The 18,306-nt window shown below is 42.6% G+C and overlaps 1 protein-coding gene across 2 annotated transcripts; it reads right to left on the reverse strand.

Annotated features, from left to right (window-relative positions):
* Nucleotides 1-1,936: 1,936 nt before the first annotated feature.
* SLC25A38 (solute carrier family 25 member 38) lies at nt 1,937-17,530 on the reverse strand. 2 transcript variants are annotated; one of them, XM_066628201.1, is made up of 7 exons: nt 17,322-17,530; nt 12,951-13,072; nt 11,833-11,917; nt 10,720-10,899; nt 10,073-10,241; nt 7,501-7,667; nt 1,937-5,178 (listed from the first exon to the last, which is right to left on the reverse strand). In XM_066628201.1, exons 1-7 carry the CDS (start codon nt 17,388-17,390, stop codon nt 5,056-5,058), a joined length of 915 nt encoding a protein of 304 aa, XP_066484298.1. In that variant the 5' UTR covers nt 17,391-17,530; the 3' UTR covers nt 1,937-5,055. The 2 variants fall into 2 exon arrangements, with proteins under 2 accessions (XP_066484298.1, XP_066484297.1); XM_066628200.1 differs by lacking the exon at nt 17,322-17,530 and adding an exon at nt 16,354-16,463.
* Nucleotides 17,531-18,306: the final 776 nt, after the last annotated feature.

Below are 18,306 nucleotides of genomic sequence, written 5' to 3' on the forward strand. Positions count from 1 at the left end.
TCCAGTGGTACATGTGGGACCCCTGAACACCTGCCACCCAGCAGCAACACCAGGAATGCAACGCCACAAACAGTGGTAGGAAGCTCCAGAGTATGCTTGTCTGCGCTCGAAGAAGCCCTTCCATCCACCCTGAGCCTTTACTGGTGTTTGTCACGCTGCATATGGCCTCTCAACCCAGAAGTAACTGGTAATGATGTCATCACCAGTTACTTCTGGTGGTACTTCAAAAAGGGGGAACCACATGAAGTGGTACAGCAGAAAGCACAACACAACAAGCAGCAGGAGGAGAGCAGGGCTCCAGCATATGCTTTTCACATGCTCAAAAAAGCCCTCATTTGCCCTGAGCCTCTTACCAGTGTTTGTTGCATCACATCTTGCCTCCCACTCCAGAAGTAACTGACAATGACATCATCATCAGTTGCTTCTGGTGGTACTTCCAGTAGATGGACCGTGTGAAGTGGTACAGTGGGAGACAAACATTGAGAAACACTGCACTAAAACAAAGTACCAGGGACTCTTTAATAAGATGAGAAATGCAGAATGGTCAATAAAAAGACAGGGTTCAATGCTGAGGTTGTGTATGTTCTTCATGTATTCTGTATATATTTCTCTGTACTAAGAATATAGTCACCAACAGGCTGCTCTCCGTTCTTTTGGAACCCTCCTTGCCCTTTTGGCATACAAATCTTGCAGTGGGCTATTAGTCTGTGATAAAACCATATCAATGCTGATCTGGATTCAGGAATGCATAATTACAAAGACAATCCCCCTGGGAAAGCGTTAATCTTCTCCCTCCTCCACTGAAAACTTAAGACTCCTTTTAAAAATAAATGGAAGAAGTGATTATTGATTTCAGGCATCATGTGTAATTTGAGCCTAATATACAAAAGAGTGGCTATGGTGTGTTATGTATTCATGCCAATAGTATATCAGACTACACTGCACAGTTGTAAACTATTCTCTGTAAAATGTGACTAACACTGAACTACAGTGGAGGATTGTCTCTCTACCATAGCCCTTTCTCACCTGCACTGTTAGAATTATAACGTCAGATTCTAACTAGAAGTTCTGTCTCCAGTCAAGGGGACTGTGTATCTGTTGTAGTTGTGGGGTGTCCGTGCATTTGGGCAATTTAATGAAAAAGACCCTCCAATGCCATGATAGTCCAAGGATGTAGAGTAGTGACATTTATCCTTGATATACCTGTGATTTGCATTGGAAATTAGAGTGGAAAAAAATCAATTCGGTTGTAGAGCAGCAGTACCACTAAAATACAGTGGTATGCATCTTGTAGTCCTTTTCTCCTCTGTTTAGCAACAGCAGTGAAAATTCCCATACAAGCTGGTAGATGGCAGCAGAGAACATAAGTTTTCCTCAGTCTCTCTTTTGCCATTCCTTTCTAACTTCCTGGTTGGCTTAATTACAACAAAAGAACTTATCTGTGATAGTAGCTCACTAGACAAAGCCTGCTGTAAATAAATTCATGCAATCTTGTCTTGTAGTGTGCTCAACAGTAGATTCCATTGCTTATACCACATTGGGCTATGTTAGCCCAATAAACCTAATAGGGCATAGGGTCATACAGGCTATTAGCTCAAGGCTGCTTCTTCTCAAGGTTTATAACAGAGGTGCTTTGAATGCTTTTACCAGGAGAAAGGTAGGGTATAAATTCATTAAAAATTAAATTTTACAAACTAAATGTAGACCACATTTTTTGCCCAGCCCACAGGTGTATACATTTGGTCCCTGTTGCATATATGCAACTTTGGGCACAAATGGCTCAAGGCCCAATTCTCCTCGAAGTTCTCCTTTAAAAACCTCATCACAGCTAGGAACCTCATGAAAGCTACAAGACAATGGTTAGGTCTTAACTTACAGACTTGAATTTATTCATCACAGTTGGGATAATTTGTATGTAGGAATTAAGGAACTCCTGCACATAACCTCCTTTTATTGTATTAAAAAGCTTTTGTACATAGTTTCTGGTCACATTTAGGAAAGTATACCAAGCAAGAGATTTGTCATTTTCAATATCAAATGTCCCATTGATCATTCTCTCACATAAGTGGGTCCCCAGTCTTTCAGACTTTAAATTCAAGAATTCCCACCCCTCCCAAGAGTGACTACTTTGCAATGAGGACACTCAGCTTCAACTATCAATCTTTTTTTATACTGGTTTATTTTTTATAGAGACACAATCATAGCCTTTGGCCTTGAAACTTAAAGTAACATTTCAAACTGCAGTTGTCCAACAAGTGCAAGTTAGGGATCTGGTACCAAAACATGTAATGACTGAGTTGTTTGAAATGGCACTCCAGACTCAAAATTGCATCTTAAAGTCAGTCTTATGCACCAACTGTCAAGAACAGGGCAGGCAGAACCAATGAATTGAACAAGGAAACAGAATGAAACATTACTCCTCTTATGGCTTCTTGATTCCAGAGAAGGGGTTGGTTCAAGCCAATACCAGTGATGATGAGATTGAGCTCTTTCTATGTAAAAACATTTCCTGCAAGTTCTAAAAGATTCCAATTACTTGTTTCCACGTGGCAGAACCCAAGAAATCATATTAACTAAAAAGTGGTAGCCAGATTTTTGCATACCCCGGAGACTTTCCTTCCTACAAAAACACATTTGAAGGGGGGGGGGAGAACCACCCAAAATGTCCAATTTGCTTAGGAGGGGGAATACCAGTGTCTACACCAGTACAATCTACGTAACAAACCACAACATTATGCTGGCTGCACAGGCAGATGCTGATAAAGGTATTTGTCATTTGCATTTATCAAGTTCTGAGATTAAGAGTTGCTTTTAGGAGATACTGATAGATAGCATTATGAACTTTTGATCTCACCGGCTCCTACTTGTAAGTGCAATTTAATAAACTATCAAAAAAGGCTGTGATGCTTTTGGATGGCAAATATATTGAAGATGAATGGCTGAAATGCATTAAAGGCAAATTCAAGTAGATTGCAACTTAGTTATGGGACCCATAAAACTAACTTAAACATGAGTAATAACCCCTTATGAAATCACTACAAAAAAAAATCAGTTCTCCTCAAGGAAAAAAACAAATTCTGTGAGTAGTTTTACAAGTTCATTATGTAATACTGGGTTACTCATATTTGCTTCACTTATTTAGAACTGGCCTTACATTGAGCACAAATCTGAAGTTAAATTTGCAACGGTGAAGATGTGACATTAGCATCCTAGCTATGCACATTAGAGGCACTGGCATAGTGTACAGTACATATAAGGAGCAAGTGGTCCACCAGCAGAAAGCATTAGCCCAAGTCACAGGGCCTTTGTAGTTCACTGTTAAGATTTGTGGCAACTGTGCAAAAGTAACCAAATTCTGAAATTAAATTCCACTTGAATTACGTTAAAGTTCAATTAGCTCAATGGACTGAGGTGTGCAATTTGAGACACACTTGGGACTTTTCACATTGAATTGTCTGGGGTTTAGGGCTTCTGACTTATGCATGAAAGGCAGGCTTAAACTGAATTAAGCCTGCGATACTATGCACACACCCTCCTTGACCACAGAAAGACTTACTTCAAGTCAATATACTGTAAAAGACCAACCCAACAGATACAACAATTTAAACAAAATTATTTGAAAGTCATGTAAAAAGAAAAATCTGATTTTTATAGCCCAGTAGAAGAAAATGTATTAAAATTAAAGAGCATAAAAACAGGGAGTTTACAGTCAGCATTTAAATACACACTGTATTTTAACACCCAGCCAGGGAACCTCTGCCGCTGCCCACTTAAGGGGCAGGGCAACAGCGCCAACATAATCGCATCACTACAGGGATCAAAAGGTTTTTTTTAAAACTTACCTGGGGGTCACTATGGCTCTCCAGAAGGTCCTGGGAGCCCGCGATCCCCTGGGCATCCTTCCCCACGTCTCCAAACTGCTGTAAAATGCAAAAAAAAAAAAAGCCACTTCTGGTTTTGTGACCAAAAAGAAAGTGGCATTTTTTTGCTATTTACAGGAGTTTGTTGGCATAGGGAGGACAGTAGAGGGGGTTGCAGGCTCCCTGGACCCTCCGGAGAGCCATAGCGATCCCAAAGTAAGGTTTCAAAAGCCCTTTTGTTCCCTGTGGCAATGATATCGTGTCACTGCCCTCTCCCCCACAAACACAGCATCCCAAATTCACCCTGAGTTTGGGAACCACTGATGTAAACCAAAGAGTGCCTTTGAGTATTAGTGCTAGCATTTGACTCTCTAGTGTTTTCTTAAATAATTGTGCATTTCCCTGTGTTTCATGCATGTATGGAGAAAGAGGACCAAGAAGCTAAGGGGCACTTAAAGAGGTCCAGTTAAGTGGATCACATGGTCCATCAGACAACAGAGGACATAGGAGTGAAATCTACAGTTGCAAGACTGCATTACTTGGTATATGAAAACTATGCTATATGGAATGGCAAGATGTTTCCTAGGGTCATTTTCACCCACAATGTTCACCCACTCACTCTACAAGACGTTATACGCTACCAATACTAGGCAATTTTTTTTTTAAAGATATGAACTTGTAATACTTGTAAGACTCTCTTCACTGAGTGTACCCTTTTTCATTGAGCATACACGCTAGAAGAGATGGGAGAGGCAGCACACACTCACAGAGTTTGGAGTTGTCAAGAAAAGTAATTAGCCTGCTACATTCAGAAGTTCCAGTTGCGAGCACTTCTTCCCTCTGAGTCTTCACTGTGTTCCGTTTGCTAAATGGGCTTCCTCTGAAGCATCTGAGCTTCACAACAAAGCTTACACACAATATTAAGCCTTCACACGTTTCTCATTTCCCAGGTCTAGCAGTGCCTTCCTGGAATGCTTTTGTCATCACGAGCACAGCCATTTTTCATTCTACTCCCATTTCTAACGAGGGACCATTTCTCAACAGGATCTGTTGCCTTAGAAGTCAGGGAGCATGTCCCTCCAAATGAGGCCAAGTTGCCTCCCACACAAAACGGCTCCAAACACAAGTCTTGCCAATAAATAACGGTGTATGGGAGAAGAAAAAAGTTTGACCGACACCCATCAGCACATGTTGTTCAAGACTTCAAGCCCATTTTAGACATCATTTGTTCATATACAGTCCATGCCATTGCTGCCATCAGTGTGCGTCGCAAGGCCCTCGGGACGGCACCACGAAAAAAGCCAAGCAGTCCATATTCCTGTAAGAGGAAAAAGTCAGCACCATCATTACTTTTAAGCAGTCAGATTCTTGACCAGTTACATGGCACGTGAGGACTGATGGAAATGTTCATCCATTCCAATTTTTGAGTCAAAAGTAATGCTTCAGGAAGGCCAAGGTACATCCTGGAAAACCTCTTAAATGAATGAATGAATGAATGAATGAATGAATAAACCTTTATTAGGCATAAAGAAATCATAAAATGCTTTTATGATCTTAAATGTGTGAGTGTTCACTGTTCTTCAAAGCTATCTGTTGCCCCCAGTTCCCCATCTGCGATTTCATCACCATTTTTCCCCTGCTTAAGTATTTTCTTCTTTCTAGCCAAGGATCAGTCAGGGTTCATGTATGTGATTACTGAAGACAATACTTCCTGAACTTGTCACATGGTGATCCAATTGACTAGGTCCTACGAAGAGCCAACAAAATCCACAGGAAAAGCAAGTAGACGTGTTTGTCCCATTTTATGACAATAACCAAGGAAACAGTGGAGGGGGGGAGGCTTTGCTGAAGTAATGTCACTGAAGAAGAAGTGCCCAGGCCAGAGGGAGCTTAAAACACCTGCTCCTATGGAGATCAGCACTGGCCTGAGAGTTTTATTACTACATTGTACTTTTTAAAATGTTGCAAGCCTCTTTGAAGGCCTCGCATCAGAGGTAGAAGGGCAGGATATAAACACTTGGATAAATAAATATCTTAAGACTAAAATAAATATCTTAATATGCAGTCATAGTATATCAAGTTAAAAGACCAGAAAGCAGAAAAAAAAATAATAATCTGACTTTCACGCTATTCACGTGACTGTATAGGCGTATGCTGAAGTCTATATACACAATGGCCCCTAAGCTATGATGAGCTGATGATGTGCTATCATATTTAGGATTTGGCTGTCAGATCTGTGAAAGCACTTTTTCTAAGACTTTTCAACATGTGCTGAAAGTCAAATCCCAAGCATGGCAGCAGATGAAACCAACCAACTCACCGTAGTTTGGGTTTCTCTCTCTCTACAATCCACATGTACCTGATGGCCAAGTGAATAGGTTCTCTGTGACTGCCAGAGTCTGGCACAGGGGACAGTGACTAGAAGCAAATTCTCATCATAATAATGTCAAGCACCATGTGCTAGTAATGATACAATACCACCACACATTTGTATTTCAGACCTGGCGAAAACTTAACATTGTCTAGGGTTGAACCAGGGTAGAGGATGTAAACAGTAAACAGCAGGTTTTTGTGTTCCATTCAATAATATCTGAGTTTAAGAAAATTATGAGTAAAGAAGGATCTCTTATCCAAATATATTCCTGGCTAGTTCCTTCAAAAGGATTGCATATACGTTTTAGCTGATGTCCAAAGGACAGAAATACGTTTACAACCCACATGTTCCCTGAACTCACTTGTTCTCAAGCACTGTTATTACAGTCTTTCGGCTTCAGGGTTTCACTATCTGAGAAGTTTCCCAAGAATGATTAAAAACTGTAGGTAGGTACAGCTCAGCACATCCAGATCTTGCAGTTTAGCAAGCTCATTAAATTACATCAGTCATCTGATTACAATTTGACTACTGCTGGTTTAAGAGTCAAAGTACAGAAGGCTGTATCCTACACACACTGGGGGAGGGTAAGTCCCATTGAACTCAGCATAACTTGCTTCCACTTACATGAACAGGCTTAAGCTACAAGGGCCCAATCCCATTCAACTTTCCAGCACCAGTGCAGCTCCAAGGTAAGAGGACAAATGTTCCCTTACCTTGCAGTGACCTTCATGACTGCACCCCCACGAGAGGATGTACAGCTGCATCAGTGCTGGAAATTTTGATAGGATTGGGCCCTAAGTAATGCAAAACCTCCCTAAGCTTATTATTCCAGGCATCTCTTAAACTGTAAACCAGAAAACCGAGATTAAAAAATTAGAATCAAATAGTCTGTTATTGCAATTGTTTAAATTTCACTCTGGCCCCGTACGCTACTTTGAGTACCATGGTAGAAATGTAATTAATTTAAAAACAAACATTTGTAGAGCAGAAAGCGGTTGAGATCACGACGCCAAGACCCAGAACCAAACTCCTGCCTCCTGACCCTAGAAATTCCGCCCAGATTAGGGGCCCAATCCTATCCAATTTTCCAGTGCTGGGGTAGCTATACCAATGGGGCATGCACCACGTCCTGTGGTGGGGAGGCAGTCTTGGAGGCCTCCTCAGGGCTGCATTGCAGTGGCACTGGTGCTGGAAAGTTGGATAGGATTGAGCCCTAAGTCTTTATTCTTGAACCTTCAACAGACAATGCCAATAACTTGAGCTTACCCTGAAAATGAAGGCAATCGCTTGGCCTGTGCGGAGGTACTTTTCCGATGACAGCTGCATGTGGGTTTTGATGACATCAGCAGGCTGAGTAGCCAATGATGCCAGAATTCCAGCAAAGGTTCCACAGCCGAAGTTCACTAAAGGCGTGAATGCAGGATCCAATTGGTCTGGGAGACAGCAAGCAAGCAGAAAAAGAACAGTTTCATAAATCATCTGACAGTGGAAAAAAAATAAATTTTTATCATCCTTAAGTTCTTATGCTGGAACGAGCTAAAATCTCTACAAGCAGGTTCAACACACACTCAAGGAAGGAAGGTTCAACTTCCTTATTCAACCCATCAGATTCCTCAACTTTTCTAGCAATTAGCTTCACCAGTTTCTTGTCCTATTCTTTGTGAAAAAAACAGAACAAAGCAGTATTTTTCCAACTTCCTTATAATGAATCCAAAATTTATCAAACATCAAAGCTAAATGCACCCTATTATTCCAGTCTTTAGTCATGGAAGAACATGAAAAAAGCCCTGCTGGAACAAGCCAAAAGGCCTTTCTAGTCAAGCATTCTGTTTCCCATAGTGATCCACTAGCTGTTTTTAAAGCCATCTAAGCTAGTGGCAATCACCATGTCTTGTAGCACTTACTATGCAGACTAATGATGTCTTGCTATTTCTTAAGAACAGCTCCACTGGATCAAGCCATAGGCCCATCTAGTCCAGCTCACAGTGGCCCACCAAATGTCTCAGAGAGCACACAAGACAACAAAAGACCTGCATCCTGGTTCCTTTTAACTTCTCTAGTTTCAACATAGCCTCTTTGCAGCATAGCTTTCCAAAGTAGCTCTGATATTTCTAACAAGTTCTAACCAGTGTCATGTGATCCCTGTACTATCAGGGCATGCATAAGATAAGATGTATCAGTAAAGCCAACTCCAAATGGTGCTCAGCTCTTTTATGACATTACCTTACTGCTGACTTAGCTATGTGTTCCACAGTAGCTTCCAGGACCTTTCAGTAGTAAGAAGTAATCTGACTAAGAGCCCCATCCTGCTCACGGGCTTACTGCCAGTGCGCACTGTTGCAAATATGCTGTAAGGCACGTTTGTAAGTCCTTACCATGGGCCCAGCACCAGAGCTGGCCCAGTGTGAGCCTGTGCTGGGCAAGCTCTAGCACTGGACCCATAGTCCGCACCCTGCGGTTGCCCAGACCATCTGGCGGCAGAGAGGTAAGTAAGGGTGTGGGGAGAGGTGGGGAAGAGGCATTCCAGGGCAGGGGGAGGCAGGCAGAGGGCGGGGAGGAGGTGTGGCAAGGAGGGAGTGGGGCTGGACTGGCAGAGCATAGCTCCACCAAATCCTGAGCCCCAGGTCAGACCACATGGTCCAACACGGGGCTCTCTGATTCTACGCCAGCTCTAGAGCTGCTGCAGAATCGAGTAGCCCCATTGCAGGGCTGCTTCCCTTACCTGGGGGAAGGGAATGAAAGTCCCCCTCTCCTGAGAAGCTGCCACGAGCTGCCCAGTGGCACGTTGGATGCCACAGCAGCCATTTTGGCACCACAGCAGCCTTGTGCGCCAGGAAGCTCAGCTTTGGGTTGGAAGGGCCCAGATTGGATAGATTGGCATTTCCAGCATTAATGCAGCAGTGCTAATGGGGCATGCACTGCATCCTGCAGAGTGGGGGCAGTGATAGAGACCTCCTCAAGGTAAAGGAACATTTCTTCCCTAATCTTGGGGCTGCACTGGTACTGAAAAGTTAGATAGGATTAGGCCCTAAATCAAATACATTCCTCAGCATATTTAGTTATTTGATTTTTCTCTGTAAACCGCTTTGTGAACTTTTAGTTGAAAAGCAGTATATAAATACTGTTGTTAACAATAACAATAACATCTTTTGAGTTTTCACCTGGAGGTTTTCTGCTAAGCAAGGCTGCAACCTTACACACAAACGCTACTTGCTAGAAGGGGATTTAGATGCTGACAGGGTTGAAACTTCCTAAATTGTATCCTGATCTATGTAAAACCAAGATGTATGTAAAACCAAGAAACTAAAGCACATATAAAAGGCAGGCAAGGATAGATAATAGATGGAGGTGTTTGTTTCCAGTGAGTAAGACAGTAAGACTTATGCTGTAATCCTAACACAGTGGGATTACTTCTAAGTAAAACACCATTTTCAAAACAATAGGCAAAGAACTGCATTTAGGATCAGCATTCTGGAATAAAATTCACAACTCGAATTTCAGCCTCAGAGACAGTCCTACACAGACATTTCTTTCACAAGTGTCAGAAGCGAGAAAAGGAGATCTCAAAAAACCCTGGCAAACCCCAAAACACAGATTACAAAAATCTACAGTTGGGCACACAGAGAAGAACTTGACAAGTTTTCTCAAAGAAAGTCACTGCTCTACTAAAGTCTTCAGATGCAGTTCTGGTTGCCCAGCTTCCTTATTCCAATACAGAAGTTTGTCTGGAAAACCAGACAGAGAGAGATCTTGCAAGGTCTCGTCAGCCCAGTGTACCCATCTAAACTCTGCAATTTAAGTTATGGAGATAGTAAATTAGTATTACAACCACCCTTACCATAGGGCATTAACTTCTTCGTCTGTGTGTAGAACATCAGATAAATACCAGAGAAGGGAGCATCTCGCAGGAGTGTTGCTAGTAGGCCACTAAACAACCCATGGACACCTTCTGACCGATAGATATTTTTCAAAGCTCCATGCACACTCTCATAGCCAAATCTTCCACTCTGGAATCCAAACACATTTGTGAAACTACATGTCTCCAATGTGGGCCTCACTATGGAAGACAAATCCTCATATAGCTTTGAATAACTAATATGCACAATTAAAAAAATATTGGTTTTTTTATGGTGATCTGTTTCAATTATGATTGTTATTGTTGGGGGTATTATGTTTTCCTATTCTGGAAGCTCCTTGGAAAAACATTTATTATACAGGGCCGCTCTTATTATCCATGGGGGTTCCATTCCTGGGACACTTGCAGATACCGAAATCTATGCATGTTGGAATCCGCAGATTTCAGGGGGCCCCCAAACCTCCAACCTACAGTTGGGTCTGTAGGCCCTTCTGATAATGATGGCAGACCTGTACTTTGAAAGTAGGGTGATAAATATGTAAAAGAGGCAAGATAGGACAGTCATATAAAATACCCCAATTTTTAAGAACCAAGTTACAAAAAAACAAAACAAAACAAAAAAAACTTACCTCGAATCGTGTTTTCACCACAGTGATAGGCAACATGCAAACAACAGCAACAGTACGTGAGGTTCCACCCAAGAGTATTGACTCCAGGGCTGTAGGGGAGCGATCCAGCAGAAAATGGTGCTTTATCACATATAAAGTGCTGAAGTAAATCCCCACACCTGGAATGCATCTTGCAAATGACTGTGAAAAAAATGACAAGCAGGGGAAAAGAGGGAGGGAATTTAATCAATTCAAACCCTGCCTTTCCAATCGCTTTATGAGGAAAGGAGACACCAGAAAATTTTACATTGTGCACGTGAAGACCATAGAGTTGCTGAACAGGTTCAAACAGAGGGCTAAGAAGCAAAGAAGCCTTATTTCAAGATTCTAAACATCACTCGCAGTGAAAAAAATTTAAGTGGAACTAGATGAATGCCCTAGCAATCATTTTGCAAATGTAAAAAAAATTATGTACCAAGAACAACCCAAAATCAAGAGCAGATGGGTTGGCTGAAAGATTGAGCCTTTGTCTTTTAGGAGAGAGAACACCTATCTACATAACCTTGCCTATCTTCTTCCAGAGGGCTACAGAGTGGGGATAAAACAGAGGGGAAGCTGACATGTGGGTCAGGTCTAAATATGTTTTAAGGCCACCAGACAAAATGGTTGGGGAGATAACCACACAGCCACAAACAAATATATGCTGTAACCACACCAACAAATGAGTGATGGAAACTAAGGAAAAAAAAAATAGGGAAAAGCATTTCCATTCCATGCATCTGATGAAGGAAGCTACAAAGTCTGTGAAAGCTTATGCCATAATACAACTGACACCAGCTTCCATCCCACTTTAAAATGGCTACCAGACAATGGCATACTGTAGGGAGACTTCCAGTACATCTATCTGCATGTGTACCTTTCTCACAGGGATAAGAACTTCTGAGGCCCACTGTATGCCACAAATGTAACTCTGTTACATTAAACATAACATTATTGCACACACATATTATTGAACTGGTAATCATTTGATTTTTAGATGGTGATGATGAAGACTTTTGTTAATAGTGCATTATCTGCTCTGGAATTAACAAGTACAATGCAAAAGAAACACACTTTTGCAGGCAAATTACTTACAGGAGAAACCCCTTTCCAAAGCCCTAGTAAGCTTTCGGTGCGAACAACCTTAAAGAGCAGATTTACCATCCCAACACGGCCCGATCTGGAAAGAAAACCAAAAAACATGTAAGAGATAGATTAGCATTTTGCAACAGCCCATCTATCAAAACTGCAGGAATGCCACAGCACAATCCTTTCCTTTAATAAAATATAAATATCCTCTGATATTTCCTCTAATACTGCAAATATGATATTATAATATAGTTATGCAATATAATATATATTATAATATTTCCTCTAATACATAAAAGATTTACTTATATTTATTTCATTTCAAGGATTTTTACCCTGGTTTTAAGAAAGACAGGAAAGCAGCATACAAAAATTAAAGATAGATAAAATCAAGAACACTAAACACAGTGAACATGTACATCAATAAAGTACTGTCAGCAAAGTTAAATTTATGCCACAAAACAGAAAGCTTTCTAGTAAAAAAAAAAGAAGTATTGGCTCTCCAATCGAAAAGGCAGCCGGAAAGGGAGATCAGAAAAGTATTTCAAACAAATTGTACCATCTCCATTTAACATACAGAAACAAATGTTCAAACCCCAGCTGCTTTTATCTACTAACTGCATAATGACACAGTTGACAACACCACTATGGGAAGAGATGAACACACCAGCCTGGCAGTTGCTACATGGTAGCTCCAGATATTGAGAGTATCACCATTTTTTAAAAAGACTTTCAGTATGTATTGGCCTCTACTGGATACCTGTAGCTATACTGGTCCCACAAAACAAGATAGTTCTGGCCCATACATGCCAACTGGTGATTTTTTTTTCACATACTTCATACATGAAGAACCAAGCCATACAGACATATCCCACCACAATTCCATTGCATTCTGAAGAATGTTAAATTTCCCTATTATCTACTGTCTACTACCACCTCACTGATATATTTTATTAGAGATGAAGAAGATGCTTTAATATATATTCTTTACCATCTTGATATAGAAACATTGTTTTGAAGAACTTCAGTGGCCCCAATACTTTTTCACCCTTTTCCCTCCTTGTCCATTCAAACTCTTAATACCAACAGCATAAGGCTCTCCAATGGAAACTTCAAGGACCTACCCATTGATGGTTGGTTGCAGGGTCTGTAGCCGGGTTTTAAGTAGGTCTAGGGGCTGAAATAGTAGGGTGGAGCAGGTCCCACTGATGGAGCCACAAACAAAGGCTTTCAGCACAGGGTGCATCTTTAAAAAGAAACAAACAGTGGAATGCTAAAAGAAAAAAAATCTATTTAAATGGAATCCACAGTCCCATTAGTCTGGCATCCCTCAAATGCTTAAATAACCATATCACAGAATTTCCTCTTCACAACAAATTTTACAATACAAAGTTTGCTTAAGAAAATCATGTCAAGCGAAACAACAGCCAACTAACTCTTACGTCCTGCAATGTCTCATATTAAAGAAAACATCTGAAGTAACTGGAAATCTTAAAAATCAGATTTCAGTTTCTTGTGAAATAGATTCACCTGCAAAAAAATCCCCTGAACTTCTAGCCATTGATAATTAAGTACTTTGATTCACCACCATCATGAGAAAGAATCTCAGAATTCTCATCTGAAACCCAATAATTCTTGTCTAAATAGCCATAATAGAATATCAGAATCCAGCTTCTTACATTTATCTTCAACCCACTAAAAGCATTATGACTGAGATGCTAGTTGCAAATCTAACTCAGAAGTTCAACAGCAGCATCAAGACTGCACAGGACTTTAGATGTACATATTACTTTCACAAAGATAGGCCAAATGTTTTATTTTTTTCTTCTCACTTTAGAAACACAGAATAAGGCCCAAGTTATATCCCATTATCATCAACTAGGGCAGCCATTTTCAACCACTGTGCCATGGCACACTGGTGTGCTGCAAATGGTCCGCAGGTGTGCCACAGGAGTTTGGTGGAGGCTCATTTATTAATGGAACCATTGGGGGATATGAGCCCCCCACCAACAGCATGGTGTGCCTTGTCAATTGTCCATAAACTAATGGTGTGCCTTGACAATTTTAGTACCTTGTCCATGTGCCATGAGAGAAAAAAGGTTGACAATCACTGAACTAGAGATACGTAAGCAAGTGTGTTACTACTCTGTTTGAACCTCAAAGTGCTTATCTTTGCTGGCAACATACCTGTGGCTTTATTATTTTTTTCCTCTGAAGTTAATGGGCTCTGAAATAATCATGTTTGCAGTCATGATGCTCCCACAACTTTCAACAGACCAAGTGTGGACTGACTTCAGGAACCTGTCACTTGTTTAGGCCTCAACCCTAAACTCACTAGGGAGCAAGCCCCATTGAACACAACTTTGACACGGTCCCTCACCAAAGGCTACTGAAAAAACTCCACAGTCAGGGAATTAGAGGACAGGTCCTCTCATGGATTGAGAACTGGTTGGAGGCCAGGAAGCAGAGAGTGGGTGTCAATGGGCAATTTTCACAATGGAGAGAGGTGAAAAGCGGTGTGCCCCAAGGATCTGTCCTGGGACCGGTGCTTTTCAACCTCTTCATAAATGACCTGGAGACAGGGTTGAGCAGTGAAGTGGCTAAGTTTGCAGATGACACCAAACTTTTCCGAGTGGTGAAGACCAGAAGTGATTGTGAGGAGCTCCAGAAGGATCTCTCCAGACTGGCAGAATGGGCAGCAAAATGGCAGATGCGCTTCAATGTCAGTAAGTGTAAAGTCATGCACATTGGGGCAAAAAATCAAAACTTTAGATATAGGCTGATGGGTTCTGAGCTGTCTGTGACAGATCAGGAGAGAGATCTTGGGGTGGTGGTGGACAGGTCGATGAAAGTGTCGACCCAATGTGCGGCAGCAGTGAAGAAGGCCAATTCTATGCTTGGGATCATTAGGAAGGGTATTGAGAACAAAACGGTTAGTATTATAATGCCGTTGTACAAATCGATGGTAAGGCCACACCTGGAGTATTGTGTCCAGTTCTGGTCGCCGCATCTCAAAAAAGACATAGTGGAAATGGAAAAGGTGCAAAAGAGAGCGACTAAGATGATTACGGGGCTGGGGCACCTTCCTTATGAGGAAAGGCTACGGCGTTTGGGCCTCTTCAGCCTAGAAAAGAGACGCTTGAGGGGGGACATGATTGAGACATACAAAATTATGCAGGGGATGGACAGAGTGGATAGGGAGATGCTCTTTACACTCTCACATAATACCAGAACCAGGGGACATCCACTAAAATTGAGTGTTGGGCGGGTTAGGACAGACAAAAGAAAATATTTCTTTACTCAGCGTGTGGTTGGTCTGTGGAACTCCTTGCCACAGGATGTGGTGCTGGCGTCTAGCCTAGACGCCTTTAAAAGGGGATTGGACGAGTTTCTGGAGGAAAAATCCATTATGGGGTACAAGCCATGATGTGTATGCGCAACCTCCTGATTTTAGGAATGGGTTAAGTCAGAATGCCAGATGCAAGGGAGCGCACCAGGATGAGGTCTCTTGTTATCTGGTGTGCTCCCTGGGGCATTTGGTGGGCCGCTGTGAGATACAGGAAGCTGGACTAGATGGGCCTATGGCCTGATCCAGTGGGGCTGTTCTTATGTTCTTATGTTCTTATGTAACTGGATTTAGGGCCCAATCCTAGCCAACTTTCCAGCACCGATGCAGCCACAACACAGCCCTGAGGTAAGGGGACAAACATTCCCTTAAGCCAGTGATTTTCAACCTTTTTCATGACACAGCTCACTGACAAGGCACTAAAATTGTCAAGGCACACCGCTGGGTTTTTGACAATTGACCACACACACCATGCTGCCAATGGGGGGTTCACATCACCCATTGGGGGAAGGTCTTGTATTAGTAGGGCCAAACTCCTGTGGCGCACCTGTGGACCATGCATGGCACACCAATGTGCCATAGCACAGTGGCTGAAAATGGCTGCCTTATGCTAAGGAGGCCTGTGTGACTGCTCCCCCCCACCGCAGGATGTAACACATGCCCTGTTGGCACAGCTGGATAGGATTGGGCCCTTACTTTTCAGAAAACACATCCAAGGTTGTGTTATAAGCAACAGAAGAACACAAGGCATCTCAGTGTCCCCAAGACTTCCAAGAGAAGGAGCGGCTTTCCATTCTAGCATCCCTGAGATATTGTTAGCCCTGTGGAAGGAAAGCTGCTCTGCAAGTAAACAGTGTGCAATCCACCACAGGCCAACAACTGACAGCGCACTCTCCAGGACCACACTCTCCCACTAGGACTGCAAGCCTATGCACATTTCTGAGAGTAGTGAGCCACTGAATTCAGGGGAATTACTTCTGAGTAACCATGCATGGGCCAGGGATGTGAGACCGAAATCCTATCCACGTTTACCTGGGAGTAAGCCCCATTGACTGCAATGAGACTTACTTCTGAGTAGACATGCATAGGCTCAGCCTCTAAGACACCACTCATCTCCCCCAAAGCAGGTAGCCAGCTTGCCCAAAAGGGCCAGAGGGAGGGGCAAAATTGAGCAGACCCACCTCTGCCCCCCTCCTGGGAGACCCCTGGCCCTTTGCTGCTGCAGCCACCCCAACCCTACTCCCCAGCTCCACTTGGGGGCTCCCAGATGAGGACATTCCACGCAGCTACTATCCGGGTGTCGTTGAAGTGCTGTGACGTCAGAGGCTCGCCTCCAAGGCTCATCCAATCAGAAGGAGGGAGCGACTATGCCTCGTGAAGGGTGAAATATATTTAACTCTTCACTGCCCAATTCCCTCCCCACAGCAGAGAGACTCCTGCTATGTGGCTCCTACATTGCAATACTCCAGATATACTCAGGTGTTGGGCGCAACCAACTTTAGAGGCTTTCAGCAGTATTGCTGAGTATTCAGGAGTATTATATTTTAATAAGCAATAATTAGTTCAAGAACCCTCAGCCTTAAAAGCCTTGGAGCACTAGCCGATGAAGGAGTAAGCCCCACTGAGTTCAATGGAACTTACTTCAATGAATGAAGAAGTTCAATGGAACTTATATGCACATATATGTGTGTGCGTATACACACCTTAGACAGCCAGACCCTATGCATTCCATGTGCAATCTTAGGCATATTTCTTCAAACATGCATAAGACTGCACACACTATAGAAAGGACAAGATTTTGTATTTATATATACACTATACACACACACACATATATGTGTGTGTGTATGTATATGTATACACAACATAGACAGCCAGTCAACCCCCAGTCAGGGGGATCTGCTTTCCCCTCCCAAATAAAATCACGAGCACTTCCCCAAATAAAACTGTATTTTCTCCAGTTTCCAGGATCACATAAGCAACTCACCCAGGCTGCCTTCCCCAGGTGTATCCACTCTAAGGCTGCAATCGAATCCATACTTACCTGGGAGTAACCCCATTAGCTATAATGGGGCTTACTTCTGAGTAGACATGCTTCCTCCACGAAACCTGCCCCGCGTCACACACTCCACACGTTCTGTTTCCTTACCACTAAGGACTCCACTGTGTCTCTCACATCCCTCGCCTGGAAAAGAGCCGGGCTTGATTTCTGGATCATTGAAGTCAGAGGGGAGAACCACCAGGAACCCAACCAGCCTCTCCAAGGTCCTGATGATGATCCCTCTGCTTGCACAGAGTGAAGCTTGGCCAGAAGGGAGCGAGCAAGTGCGCACCGCGGAGATCAGAAGAAACCGGTGTCACACTGACGCACCCCTGATTGGCACATCCGGACTGGTTTTCCTATAACTTCCAATGCCAAAAGAGCGAGTTTTCACCATAGAGCTGCAACAGATCTTACAGCGACACTATGCGGCCTCTCTGAAGCATCACACAGAGTCATGCACAGTGTTGAGCTTTGTGCTGCTCCTCCCCAGAACTGATCCGGAAAATGTTCCTTGCTGGCTTTGGAGGGGATGGACTCAGAAGCAAGCCAAAGAGAAGATGGGGAGCGTCCTTAGGCTGCAATCACACTTTCCTGGAAGTAAGCTCCATTAACTATAATGGGATTTACTTCTGAGTAGACAAGCATAAGATTGGGCTCTTCAATGCCACTCCAAAACACAGAAGGACACCTGTCTGGAAGGAGAAAGTGCAAAGAAAAGACTTGGGTGATTGATATTCATTCTCTCATAGATGGACCAATTTATGGCTTGGCTGCTGGGACTCTCAGGCTGCAATCCTATCCACACTAACCTGGGAGTAAGCCCACTGACTACAATGGAAGTTACTTCTGAGTAGACGTGCATAAGAGTGGGCTCTCAAACATTTATCCTATGTTGATCAATCCTATTATTATATTTCTTTTCCTTTTTAAAAAAGTGAATAGCACTGATTATGTGCTAATTTTCCTTCCAAGTTCCTTCTGTCTTCGTCCTTCCAAGTCTATAAAACATCTTCTTTACTGCCATAACAGTTTGTGCAAACAGTAGATTTATGAAGCCTCTGATCCAGCCATTTGCAACCACTGTGCCATG

The sequence above is a fragment of the Tiliqua scincoides genome, chromosome 5, assembly GCF_035046505.1.
Source record: "Tiliqua scincoides isolate rTilSci1 chromosome 5, rTilSci1.hap2, whole genome shotgun sequence".
NCBI classification, from domain to species: Eukaryota; Metazoa; Chordata; class Lepidosauria; order Squamata; family Scincidae; genus Tiliqua; species Tiliqua scincoides.

Bases quoted from the DNA above. Each gene is read 5' to 3' on its own strand.
- SLC25A38 (XM_066628200.1), bottom strand. From the start codon at position 16,449: ATGTCCTCATCTGGGAGCCCCCAAGTGGAGCTGGGGAGTAGGGTTGGG. The intron at 13,073-16,353 runs GTGGGTCTGCTC...TTCTTTTTAAAG, and splicing joins CTCCCAGGAGGGGGGCAGAG to ATGCACCCTGTGCTGAAAGC. The intron at 10,242-10,719 runs GTAAGTTTTTTT...TTTGGATTCCAG, and splicing joins TGGTGAAAACACGATTCGAG to AGTGGAAGATTTGGCTATGA.